Source organism: Scaptodrosophila lebanonensis, unplaced genomic scaffold (genome assembly GCF_003285725.1).
Source record: "Scaptodrosophila lebanonensis strain 11010-0011.00,11010-0021.00 unplaced genomic scaffold, SlebRS2 tig00000024-arrow-pilon, whole genome shotgun sequence".
Classification (NCBI taxonomy): domain Eukaryota; kingdom Metazoa; phylum Arthropoda; class Insecta; order Diptera; family Drosophilidae; genus Scaptodrosophila; species Scaptodrosophila lebanonensis.
The window spans coordinates 8,231,972-8,245,047 of NW_022060538.1; the positions used below are offsets into that span (position 1 = coordinate 8,231,972).

A 13,076-nucleotide genomic window follows, 5' to 3' on the forward strand; every position below is an offset into this window, starting at 1 on the left:
CACACACACACACACACACGCGCACAGGCACAGGCACAAAGAGTTGCCGTAACATTTAATCATACGCTGCAGAAACAATGAAAGGTGAATCATAAAAATAACCGCCCAATTTTTTGTCTTCTCTTTGCCATTTCATTTGCAGAGCCCTTTACCGATTACCGCGTCATTGTCAAAGCGTTCACAACAAAGAACGAGGGCGAGCCCTCCGATCAGATTGCCCAGCGTACTGATGTGGCCGGGCCCAGTGCGCCGCTTATTGTGAATCTGACGTGTCACTCGCAGGAGTCGATTACGATACGCTGGAAGCGTCCCCATGAGTTCTACAAAAGCATTGACTTTTACATCATAAAAACTCGACTGGCCGGCCAGGATAACCATCGGGATATACGCATCAATGCATCGGCCAAAGAGCTGGAGACGGCGGTAAGTTCCATGGGAAGGGATTAATGCGAGTGGGAGCATTGTTTTTAAAAATTCGCGCATAAAGCATGGCAAACATTTTGTCATATCGGCGGAAAGCTTTTTATTGGCAACAATAGCGCATTAGTTGCTGACGCTCTCCAAGCCGAAAGTAAAGGACAACCGGCCGTCAGTTTGTTTGTGCTTCCACACAAAAATTTCGTTGCCTGCTTACAATAATTTTACAACATAAATTGCTCTCTGTTTATTTTTTACTTGTTTGCTTTTTTTCGAATCATAATGTTAATGCCTTGTGCTTAAGAGATAGCAGGCTATTGTACAAAACTTTAGCTATATGAGTTGGTACGTTTGTTCAGCTGCTCTGAAACGGGCTGTGCAGAATTTTCAGATTAATGCATAGCATTCATTTATCGGGGCACATTTTGCCAAAGCCTTGCAAATATATACAAGTAATAACAATATATAATATCAACAATTTTACCAAGTCTCTTTCATCAAAACGTTTCGTACAAGAATTAAGAGCAATTCAGTTGGGCTTACATTAAACAATTTCACATTTTTTATCTGTCAATTAATGGAATTGAACTTTCAAACTTTTTAACCGTCCCTTTTTTTATATTTTTTGCAAAATACCTTTGTTTAAATGTCAACTCCAGTTATGCCAAATAAACGACAGCAACAGAGACAACTTTCTACTACCTACTACTATAATGGTTTTTTGTTCTGCAAAAAAAGCATCGTCTACCGAAACGCCTTTTTAATTTGAAAATTTAGCAATGATGATTCAGATTACAAAAGAAAATCCAGTTTTTATTAAAGTGACTTTTTAAAGTTTTTTAAGTTCTCCTTATTATAATTACTTACTAGGCATACATGGCTATGCCACTAAACAAATTTTACGGGAAGCGATTTGTACAGCACCTGGACAAAAAAATCTATAGATCCTTATATTCCATAACATTTTAAAATGCAGTTCTAGGCTTTGGTTCTTAATTTTTGTCTGTTAAGTTTCTTTCAACATTATTACCACATGCGTATGTTCTGCCTTCCCTGGTAGGCTTTACAAGTTTGATATAGCCATAGATGCCTATATGCCATTAAATTTGGAAATACTAGCCTCGTCGTCCCTATGCTCTGCTGATATTTTATTCCTCCAAACATAGGGTTCATCAGAATCGGATGCGTGCTGCCTTACTGCTCGGCATTTATTCATTTCGCAGTTGCTATGTTTGTTATTTGTCTGATTTTCGTTGTATTGTTTGTTTATGTGTTCTGTTTCTGTTGCTGTTCGTATTGCTACTTCTGTAGAATGCGTCGTGTTTTTCATCTGCCGTGTCATGTGAATGCTTTGTTGCATACTTTTTGGCGCGCACAACTCGCTAACAACAATTTTATTGTCGTCAAGTTAGCAAAAGCAATTTAGCATTGCGAACGGTGTACGTTCCTCTCTCTTTATTGTTGTTATTGCTGCTATCGTTGTCGTTGTTGTTGTTGTTGTTGTAGTAGTTGTGTGTGATATGTCAATCGTTTGGCTTATCGTGTGCACAATACAACAAAAACAAAACGTCTGCTTTGATATATGGCACAGTGCACTAATATAGACAAAAGTCGGCGCTCGCGCGAAAGCGGAAAGTAAAAAACAAAGCAAATAATAATTGCATTTTGATGTCGCGCACATACACACTCACACAGACACACATAGACGGCCCACAAACACTAAGAGAGAACGGACAAAGGGCATAAATAACGAGTGCAACAGCGTAGGGGCGGTGACGCCTAAAAACCGGCAACAGCAGCTACATGTAAATATTTTATAAAAGTTTATCTGCTATAGCGACGGCCTGTGCCCACTTGGGCTTTTGGCCACTGACACGCCCCCTGCCCATTCGCGCCCTTGCATTCGGCAGCGCCCTTTTTTCATTTTTTGTTGCATCTTTTTGCATTTTTTGTTGCGCTATCGCCGTCTTTTTGGCAATAACGAACTGTGCGAGCACGCACACAGACTTTGCCACACCTGCGCTTTATTTTGCGAAGCTGCACCAAAAAGAAAATGAATTAAATTTATGCTGTTTTTCCTGCTAAAACCGCCCTTTGTGCCCACTTCTCTTTTCCCTCAACTTCTTTCTGGCCCTCGTTTTTATTTTATTTAGCGTCATAACAAAAATAAAAGGAGTTAAAATCCAGGCAGTCGACGGTGCAAAAATTTCGCAACAATAAAATTTTATCATACATGTAGTAACTGACTTTTTCATATCTGACTGAAAGTTGTTTGGCATTATAACAACTATAGACGCAAAAAAAACAGCAACAACTACAAGTATCTGCTGCTTTTTTATTTTCTCCCTATTTTTGCGTTCACTAAAATATTTTATAATTGAAATATTTTACGTTGAAAAGAAGTTTCTTTTGGTGTTTTTTGTTAAACAAATAGCACTGTCATATCTTGTGCCAAAGAATATAGAAATAGTTTTATGCATTGGGTGGATTTTTTGCAATTCCCATTTCAATATTTGGCCACGTCTGCGAATTGACCAAACCATGAAAAGTTAGCAAAGCAATGTAGGCTAGAGGGAGTTCGATTAGAAGCGTATTTTTACGAGATGAAAGCGATTTTTTAATCTGTTTTAAATCCAACTTCTGCAAATGCCATTAAAAACCTTAATTTCAGTTAATCTTTGTATTAAAAACCCTGTTTTAAAACTATCCAACAATTGAGTTCCTATATAGCTTTTTGTAGATGGCGAGTAATTTAATTCAAGACGTTAAGTAAAATAGTTTGTTCTTATTGTTGCCGGGTGAATTTAGTTTGGTGAACGCTTTATGGATCCGCCAGAATCTTGCTATGCTTTAAAAACGCCAGCAGTGTGTCGAGGGAGAAATTTGCCGCCTCCGCTTCCTATGCACTTTGAGATATTTTGTCCTGTTTGTTGTGAGTTCTGGACAATGGCATAGGAGTTGCTCCAGCATTTGGATCACTTCTGGTTCCTTGCATTCTTTTTACCTGCCATCTGTTGTAATGCCAAGCTTCTCTGCGTGAATGGCTACTCAGCAGTGTCCTGTTAGAGTGCCAGTTGGGTTGACTTAGGCGCGTTTTTATCCCTTCGTTCGCACATAGTTCGGGCGAAATTGTAGTTGACAGTGTTTATTGCTTACAAGTCTTTATCAAGGCGTTATGCTTCCAGCTGTTGATGGAATATTTGTCTTTCCCTGCTTAAATTATTAATTGAGTCTATTCTTCACATTAAGTCTTATATTAAAGGGTCTGTTGATTGTTTGCTTTACAATTGTTAAGTTCTAATTGTATTTTCTTTTCTGCTTATATTTAAAAGAAATAATGGTTTGTTTACGAACCTATGAACTGATTGAAAATAGTTTTGTTAAATATGCAATTAAATAGATTAAAGTAACCAACTATTAACTCATTAACTATTAAATATTTATTTATATAAATATATTTATTTATTTAAATCAACTCATTTCTAAAACCTATTTAATGCATATCCTTTTTGTATTAAAGTAACAATTTAAAATATAATTATTCTGTAATACGTTTAACTTAATTATGAAACATTACCAGCCATACACAGATTTGTATTCATTTCCATTTTTCTACTTTCTACTTTGCAGATGATATTACAAAATCTAACAACAAATTCCTACTACGAAGTCAAAGTGGCCGCAGCAACCTTCAGCTTTATAAATCCAAAGAAAATCGTGTTGGGCAAATATTCGGAGGCGAGAACTGTAAGTAGCACATAAAAAAATCAACTCGAAGTCACATGCGCCACATTCGCTTACCTGCTGCAAAGCAAACAAGCTGCATGGCTAAGTAAAGTATACACAAGTGTGCATATGTATAAAGAAATGAGAAAAAGAAACTTGGCAGTTTATTTAAAATTGGTTATGGAAAAGGCAACTGCAACAGCACCTTGTTATGTGTCTGTGCCTGTGTGTGGTTTACTCGCAAACAAATCAAATGTGAGAAAAATTGCAAACTCTGTGGGTGTGGCATGCCATAAACTTGGCAAAAAATGTATATATTACAAAATGGCGGCGTTGTCAGTTGCAATATCTGATTACCTGTCTGTCTGAGTGTCTATCTATGTGACAGTTGTATGGACTTGTTTACCTTGACTTGTTGTTGTTCTTAAGTAACAACGCAGAATATATTTTTTTGCAAACAAATGTCGCGAGCTTGTGGCAGTTGGCACGCGCCTTTCGCACAGATGCCTGTGCCTTGTACTTTATACGAGCATGCATGTATTACTCGACCCAGGTCTTGCAGGAGCTCTTCAGCTGATTACTGCGTATGCGGGCAGGTCTACCAATAGTAATCTGTCTAAATGTACGCTTGCCTGACTGCGTGTTTCCCAGCCTCATACATTATGCATAATGACTTCCGGCTTTCATTTCTGTGTGCCACATGGCGTATGTTTAATGCGCGCTTTATGCACATTTAATGGCCTTTTCGGGAGCTCTAACTATAATTTAGTAAACAAGTTAAACTGTGTACACACATACACACCCATATACATAGATGTTTGTGTGTTCGATATCGAGCCAATGGCATATGGTTTTGTACCTTTTGGGCGCATTTATTGAGTTTTAAAAGCTCGCAACTTGTCATAACAACATCCTAAATGACATTTGCTGGCAAGCACACATACGCTCATATAAAGGACAAAGTTTATTGCATGCATAAAACATACACAATCTGTAAGCCGAGACAAAATATAGCAATTTAGTTGACCTCGTTGCTGTCGCACGCCCTCATAAGTATGCAGCAATATTTTGCACAGAGCCCCTGACTTGTGCTGCCTGCTCCCATTCGCTCATTTATAATTTATTGTTGTGTGTGTGTGTGTGTGTGTGTATTTTTGTGTGTTTGTATGTTTTTTCCGCTTGAATTTTAAGTGGCTGCACCTTTTGGCCACATTTACATGGTCCGCTTCCGTTTTCTGCGCACATGCAGGAAGCGCAAAGCAAACACGTAGAAAATGGCGCTCATTTAAATCCTTTTATTTAATATATGCAATATATGTACATACATACACAAGGGCGGGCGTACAACACTGACAATCTACAATAGCAACAACAATTGCCACAAAATGCGCATGAAAATATGTAATTTTTACGCTCTGCCGTTTTCTTTTTCGTCCATAATTTTCCTTTTTCCTTTTTTCTACAACGAAAGACCACAGAATCGTAGGAGTCGCAGTGAAATGCATGTTTTTGTAGCACCCCAAAATGCCACGCCCAATGCAAACAATGAAAAATGATAGAATAACAAACAGGGGCAGCAACAACACTAACAGGAACAACAATAAATAAAATGAACGACAGTTGCAGACTAAAGTGTAGCAGCATACGTTGAGGCGAAGCAAAAACAATGCGAAAACTTAATGATATTTACATACCACACACCCACACTGACAGACACACATGTATGCCACGGCTACATCAGGTGCTGTAAATGGCATAAATCTGTGCACAACCACCCCCACTATTAAAGAAAGACACACACGCACTCAACCCACTCTATAAAATCTAACAACCTTGCCTTCTTTCCAGATACAACTGCAACCGAATTGCGAAAAGATTCAACCACAGCTGCGTCAATCTCATAACGACTATAACCTGGCCGTGCTAGTCGGCATTATCTTCAGTTGCTTCGGCATTGTGCTCATTGTCATGGCCTTCTTCTTATGGAGGTAAGTGGCGTTCCATGTACGAGTATATCTTTATGACCCTGACCAAGCGGTCAACCAGCAAGTGCTGTGCTCGCCTTGCACAGCTGTTTCCACTCTTTGGTCTCGGGCTGGTTCTTGCTCCATTTATTTTTGGCTCGCCCGTAAATAAACACCCAGAGTGTTGTGGAAGTGTCGGCGCATCTTCGTCTCTGCATATCTACCTATAAATAGACAAAAAAAACAACAAATCAATGTGCAGCCTGCTTCTCCTACGACTTTAGTGCCTCTGCATTAACCATGCGCTCCATGCTTCTGTTCTTTGGAAATGTTTTATTGCGTGTTTTATGGGCGCTGATCATTCGAATGGGGACGGTACCCACATAAATGTAGCGTATCGTGTTTAGAGGATAGACATACACAAATGTGAGTTTGTTTAAATATTTTGAAAGGCGAAATATAATTAGTTTTACAAGCTCTGTTATTCGAAAAATTAATTAAAAATAGCCAAAGCTGCTGGAGTGTATGTTCAAAACATATCAGAGAGAATAGGAACAGTGTAGCTCAAGTTTATTTATGAATGTCCCTCTTAATGAACGTGTAGTATACTTGTATGTATAACAGCATCTATAAAATTAATTCACGATTCTACAACTGCATATTATATTTTAGATACGTTTTTAATCAACCAACAATCAAAGCAATACAATCTTTAAAATCTTAGTGTGTATTTTTTGTTCTTTTCACTATATTCATAGTGATCGAAAACAGAAGCCCAAAAAGTATAAGGTTCTAATGAAAAATGCAGAAGAATCGATCAAGTGTTTTTTTTTTAAGAAAGTTTTATTCAATTACACAAAATTATTATCAATTACCAATTACAAATTATTTATCAATTACCATCGACAATTTCATATCCAATGATCATTTAGAACTTTAAAAAATCCCTTGCACTCCAAACTGCTCAAGTGCCATGTACTACTAAGCAAATAGGTTTATCAATTTTCAGAATAAAATCTCTTGCTGTTATTAATTTGCGAGCCATTACTATTTTTCCGAAAATCCAATAAAAATTCATTATAAATATATATAAATTTGGTATAGACTGTGAAGGGAGTGTTGCGAAATATTTGTAACAAACTTAAGCTTATTAAATGAGTCTCGCATTTCACCAATTAACTAAGGTCTAGCTTTTGGCACGCTTATGTAATTTGTGAAAAATGTACTCAGCAATATATTTCATTCACTCATCAAAAGTTGTTACCAAAGTTTTTCCCGCAATTATGACTGATTCGCAATTAAAACCCTGGCTATGCTGTGCTGGTGTTTACTCTGCGGGAAAAAAGAAGAAAAGCACGTTGCGGAAATTATATTAACTGTTTATGATTTCTATGCCACTTACCTACTTATTCAACTTCACAAATTAACGCTGCAAGCCAGCTAGCCGCACTTAGAAAATTTGTTCCAACATCAAATCAAATTCCTAACCATTCCACCGCCTGTGCTCGCTCCTGAAAAGCGTAAAAAGCATGAAAGGAAATGAGAAAAAAATTGTTCCTTACCGACTGTCCACTCGATTCAATAATTAAAGGCAACTTTTGCATCTTTTACATTTTAATGGCCCCCAACAAAAAACAAACCAACTGCCGAGCGCGAAGAGAGTTTACGAGTGTCGGACGTTGTTGTAAGGTCTGAGATCCGGAATCCGGGAACTGAGTGTTGAGAACGAGCTCGTTGTCTCTACGCCCGCATATTCATTAGAAATGTTAATTAAAATTCAAATCACAAAAACAAGTGCGAGCCAGCCGAAGAGTCGTTGAGGAAAACGCTTGATATATACATAAATAAATACATTTATATGTATCCATTTATATGTTTGCAAGCCCACAGACCGACCCAAAGACAAGCAAACAGTTTTAAGTTACTTAAAATCTTTATTAAATGTAAAAGTGGTTAACCCCTTACCCGCACCAAGCCTCCCACACAGCCACAGACGCCCCCTCAACCCCCTTTATTCACCTTTCTGTACTCGGAGTGGAGCCACGTCAAGCAACTCTTGCTGCGTTGTTGTTGTCCTTGTTCTACGAAAAAAAGCGAAGCCGAAGCAAAGAAAAATAAAATCAAAATGAAAATGAAAAACGGTTTTAACTTCAATGAAAAATTTTTACATTATTCCCATGCAATTTTTTCCGCTGCTGCAAATATACCAAACAAAATCTAGACCCACAACAGCCCAACCGCGCCACCCTTCTTTCCCCAGCCGGCTGGCCCATGCTTCTAACAAATTAATGCCATTTTATTTATTTTTCACAAATACGCTGGAAAGTAAAGTGTGTGCCCGCAGTCCATTTCTCAACACGCCAAGTTTTAGAGCGGAAAAAATTATATTTTATTAAACAAACAAAGCTAAATTCTACAATTTCCTTTTCAATGGAAAACAAATAAAAACCAAATGCATTCACTAAGTAAAGTGGAACGGCTTGGGTAAAAAAAAACCGCGCTACTTGAGCACATTTGCGAAAGGGCTGCAATAATGGAAAATGGGGGAGCGGAACTACCCTAATACAACAAAAGCTCGCTAATCAACGTTTAGTGGTTTCTATTTGTTGCATCTAGGGGGAACAAGAAACGCGGAGCGGAAAGAAACGTTCATTTTCGAAGACATAAATAATAAACTTAAGCAAAGCACAGTGACAGATATTGAAATTGTTTCACTCTAATTTCTTTCAATATTTGTGTTGGGAGCGCCCCAAAATGTATTAACGAATTCGAAAACGTCAGTCAATTTCACAAGTTAGTGTCTTCGCGATGTAGCTTATTCAAAAAAAGAACTTTGTCAATCAATAACTTAAAATTAATTTAAATTATTGTGGTTTTGCATTCATACAAAATTTATAGCTAACACCCATTCACTTCATTTTTAACTGGGAACTGGGAACTGTTAGAATGCAATAAAAAGTTTGAAATAAAGTGTATTTAGATTACACGACAAACGTAACTGTCTGGCTTATAATATTCCTAGTAGTTCTGATCAATCATTGTTCAATTTTACTTCTGGGAAAATGCTTCTACCTTTGAAAAGCATTTCCATTGCTATAGATTCTTGGCTACATATAATATACATATGTCAACCATAACGCGAATTCTTATTTACATTTTGACACCAAACTGAAATAAATATCAGAAAAAGTGGCAAACAATACAACTTTTCTACTTTTGCAACACCATAAGTGTTGTTAGTCTTGCTGTAGCTGTTAGACATTCCATATTTTATGCAGCTTGGCAACATTGTTCGAGGCCATGGCTTTATTTGCATTTACTGGCCCATGAGTGTGTGTTGGTGCATAAATATGAGACGGTGCGTGTGTGTGGAGCTGAGATGGCAGCTTGACTTTTTACCCAAAATATCTGGCTGTTTTTTCAAAACAGAATTGCGAAAAGCAAGAATTCAGACTTTTTCAAAATATATTTAGCTTTTTTCCGCTGTTTTTAATATTGCCAACATTTAAGTGAAAACTATGGAAAAATGCCACAAATTGACAAATTGCGCACAAATACAATGAAAAATGTTTTGTTCTATGACGTTCCTTCTTAATATTTAAATGTGATTGGTACCAGGCAAGGGCATACGCAGCTTTTTCCAAAGGTGAAAACCAAAAATTGAAATTAAAATTTTGATTAAATAAGGCACGATGCGTATAAAAAATATTTTATGCATATGATTAATAAAAAAAACTTCAACAAATCCAACTCAGTTCCATATTAAAGCGAAATAGTGCGCCATAATAAGGAATGTTTGGTCGACTTCATATTGCGTACGCCTTTGGTACAACTTGTAGATGAAGTTATATAAGTTCCATAAATACAAAGGGACTCTTTTTAATCACCTCTTTTGCATAGAATATTTTTTACAAATTTAGCTTTTTTACAGTTTTCTTTTTTAAATTTCATTAGCTTTTAATCTCCTTCCCGTCAAAAACCTTCTTAAACGTTGGCATCCCTGGTGTGGAGGGACTTGCAAATCACGAATTTTTGCTCTTCCTAAAATAAAAATAGCCTTGCTGGCAAGAAATTGGTTTGGCTTCGTGTGCGCAACTTTTCACAAAGTTATATTGTTTGTTGGTTGCATGGCAGTAGCGGAGTCGGCTGCTGCGGCATCTGTGGTAGTAATTTTAGATGCATGGGTAAATGTACATATGTATGTAAGTTAGTGTGTGTGTGTGCAAAAAAACATACATACATACATATGAATGTTTGAATATAGAAAAACGCCAGGCAGCAACTTTTGTTTACTCTGCTCAAAAGCAAATCTAAGATTTCACTTCATCAGTTTGGCGCCTCCTCGCTCCATTTTTCCAACGAGTTTCCAGACACACGTCCCCCTAGTTGTGTCCAACAAGCTGGCAGCTACAGAACTTTGCCAACGGTATCGTGCCTGTTACTGATATGCAATACAAACAAATAAACATACTTACGTACGTGGATGTGTGTGTGCTCACGTACCATGACGTGTGTACACATACATCGGCGTTTTTTGGCCAGATCGAATTTGATACAGGCTTCTCCAAAAACTAAAAAGTTGGCCAAGCCTTGACTGTTTCTCTCTATTACTTCCTTTGCTTTTACAGAAATCTACCTCGTTTTGAGATCTGTGTTACATTTTGCTACTAAAGTGCCGTGATGTTATCGAAAAACTTTATTGCCTGGCACACTTTAGTTGTTCAATAACAACCACATCAATTAAATGCATAACAAATATTTTCTATATACATATATATGTATGTATGTATGTACATACATATGTACAATACGTTCGATACAATTGTTAATTGGATAATCGCTCTGGCTGATGGCAGTGCTTGCGAAATTAATTAGGCAACTTGAGTGCGCAAGTGTGCTAAAGCAATAATCAGTAAATAAAAGTTATAAGCAAATACGTTGATGTCGTAAATAAAAAGCTTAGGCAACACAGCCATATCTACATACAATATACAGACAAGCGTGCATACAGAAATGGTTTGCCAATGTGACGTAAGACAGAAGTGCTTTTTGCTTCATTATAAGCCAATAAAGAGACAATTTAATGCCTTTAGAAAACTTATATTAATCAAGATTAGCATTTCCAGCTCTTCTACTTGTAACAACCAACTGACATTGTCTATCATATATTAGTTCCACCAGTGTACATTTAAAATTTAATGCACATTTGGCTGTCAAGAACAAATAAGTACTTCCGCGGTTGTTCAAAACACCTATGACAAAGTAACAGATCCCTATTCATGGGATAGAAACAACCCAACTCTAATCAAAATTAACGAAAATTGTTCGCGGTCGAAACACTTCCAAGCTAATAATCGACTGTTTCTTCTGAAAACTGAAAATATTTAAATTGTACCTTTGGAAGAATGCAGAACATTGGTTTCGAAACTATTTGAGCACTCAAAACATAGAGCACCCACCAAGCCGTTGAAAATTGTACGATTTTTAAGTGGCAAAATATGAAATATAATTTTCTTTCCTAAACACTTAGTAGTTCTACCACGGTGCGGTATATCTTTAAAAGTTAAACCCACCCGATGTCCATTTATAAATTAACTGTATGGTTAAGGCGCCACTGAGAATACAATAAGCAAATGAAGTTAGAGGTGCGTGTTATCAAACAGCTGTTCGTGTTCGCTTGACATTTGATTATGACGTTGACAGCGACGTTGACGGTGCCGACGACTTCGCCGCCAGCAGAGACATTGTCAAAAGCTCGAAAAGCTTCGAATGCGGCCTATTTGATTTTAGTCTCGTTTGGCAGTCTCGCTATAACAGCAGCTGCCAGCTGGTGCAAAGATCAGACAAAAGTTTCCGATCAGACGAGTTTCGGATTTAGTAGTTAACGGCACGCGCGTGAGAGCAATACTCAATTCGCCGAGCGAGAAAAGAGACGTCGCACAATTTCTGCTTATCACTGTGCCCGACCCAGTGCAATAAAACAATTAAAACAATCGTAAAATATAGAGGAATTAAAGGCGAGTGACAATAGACGGCAAGCACACGTTGTTTTTTTTTGTGTACTCTGTGACAAACAGATAATTGCGCGTCATTAACAGTGTTGTGCGTGAGCAAGAGTGAGCGAGCTAGTGTGGGCGCCTCTTGTCTATTGCGTACTTTTTTTGCATTGCACGCAACCCCGCCGGTTATCAGCTGTTGTTGTTGTAACGCAAAAATTGCGCTCGTCAAATATATGAACATACATACACACCTTGTGCGCTTTGCTCTGCTCAGCTTAGCTTGTGTTGCATTTGTGAAATCATGACGTAATTTTGTGTTATTAATAATCAAGAGGCAGTAATAACAATACAAATGCATACAAAGGTACATATAAACATACACACGTATATTATGCACAAATAGGCCGCACCAATGAAATTCTAGAGAATTGTGGAAGCGCACTCAAACATGTCAGCTGGGGAAAAACGCGAAAATGGCAGTGCCAACGGAGACGGTAGCAGCAGCAATAGCGACAATAGTGGCAGTCGGACCAAGCTGAAACGTGGAAATTGGTTTACGTAAGTGTTTCGCAGCCAAACGAGTGGCAGGCAGTGCAGGCGCGCCAATAAAAATTGACCACCCACGTGTTGTGGGATGCGGTGCACTTATCAAAACGTAAACAAAATTCGAGGAAATTTATGCGAATTTTGATCACGTCTTTTTTTAATTTTGTGTTTTATTTTTGTTTTGCTCAATGAAACAAAATGCATAGCAAATGAGCCGAAACAGCGACTGCCGCCCGAATTCAATAACAATAACAAAACTGCGCATAACCGTAAATAAACAAACGCGAACTGTCACAAAACAACACAAATTTATATTTATGCTAAGTGGTTAGAAAAAAATTTGGTGCGTAGTAGTCGGATAACAACAACAACCAAATGACTCGAAAAAAATAACACAAATAAATATAAGTAAAATTAAATAAAA

General features: G+C 37.6%; 1 protein-coding gene across 3 annotated transcripts in view; it reads left to right on the top strand.

The window, feature by feature from the left end:
* Positions 1-13,076, top strand: part of LOC115621479 (tyrosine-protein phosphatase 99A) — a 200,864-nt gene that overhangs the window by 180,339 nt on the left and 7,449 nt on the right. For 2 of the 3 annotated variants that reach the window (XM_030515138.1, XM_030515139.1), the window contains 3 exons: positions 143-423; positions 4,048-4,164; positions 5,992-6,131. In XM_030515138.1, the coding sequence (XP_030370998.1) occupies positions 143-423; positions 4,048-4,164; positions 5,992-6,131 (538 nt within the window). Of the gene's footprint in view, positions 1-142; positions 424-4,047; positions 4,165-5,991; positions 6,132-11,948; positions 12,665-13,076 lie in introns of those variants that run through there. The other variant, XM_030515140.1, reaches the window with a different exon arrangement.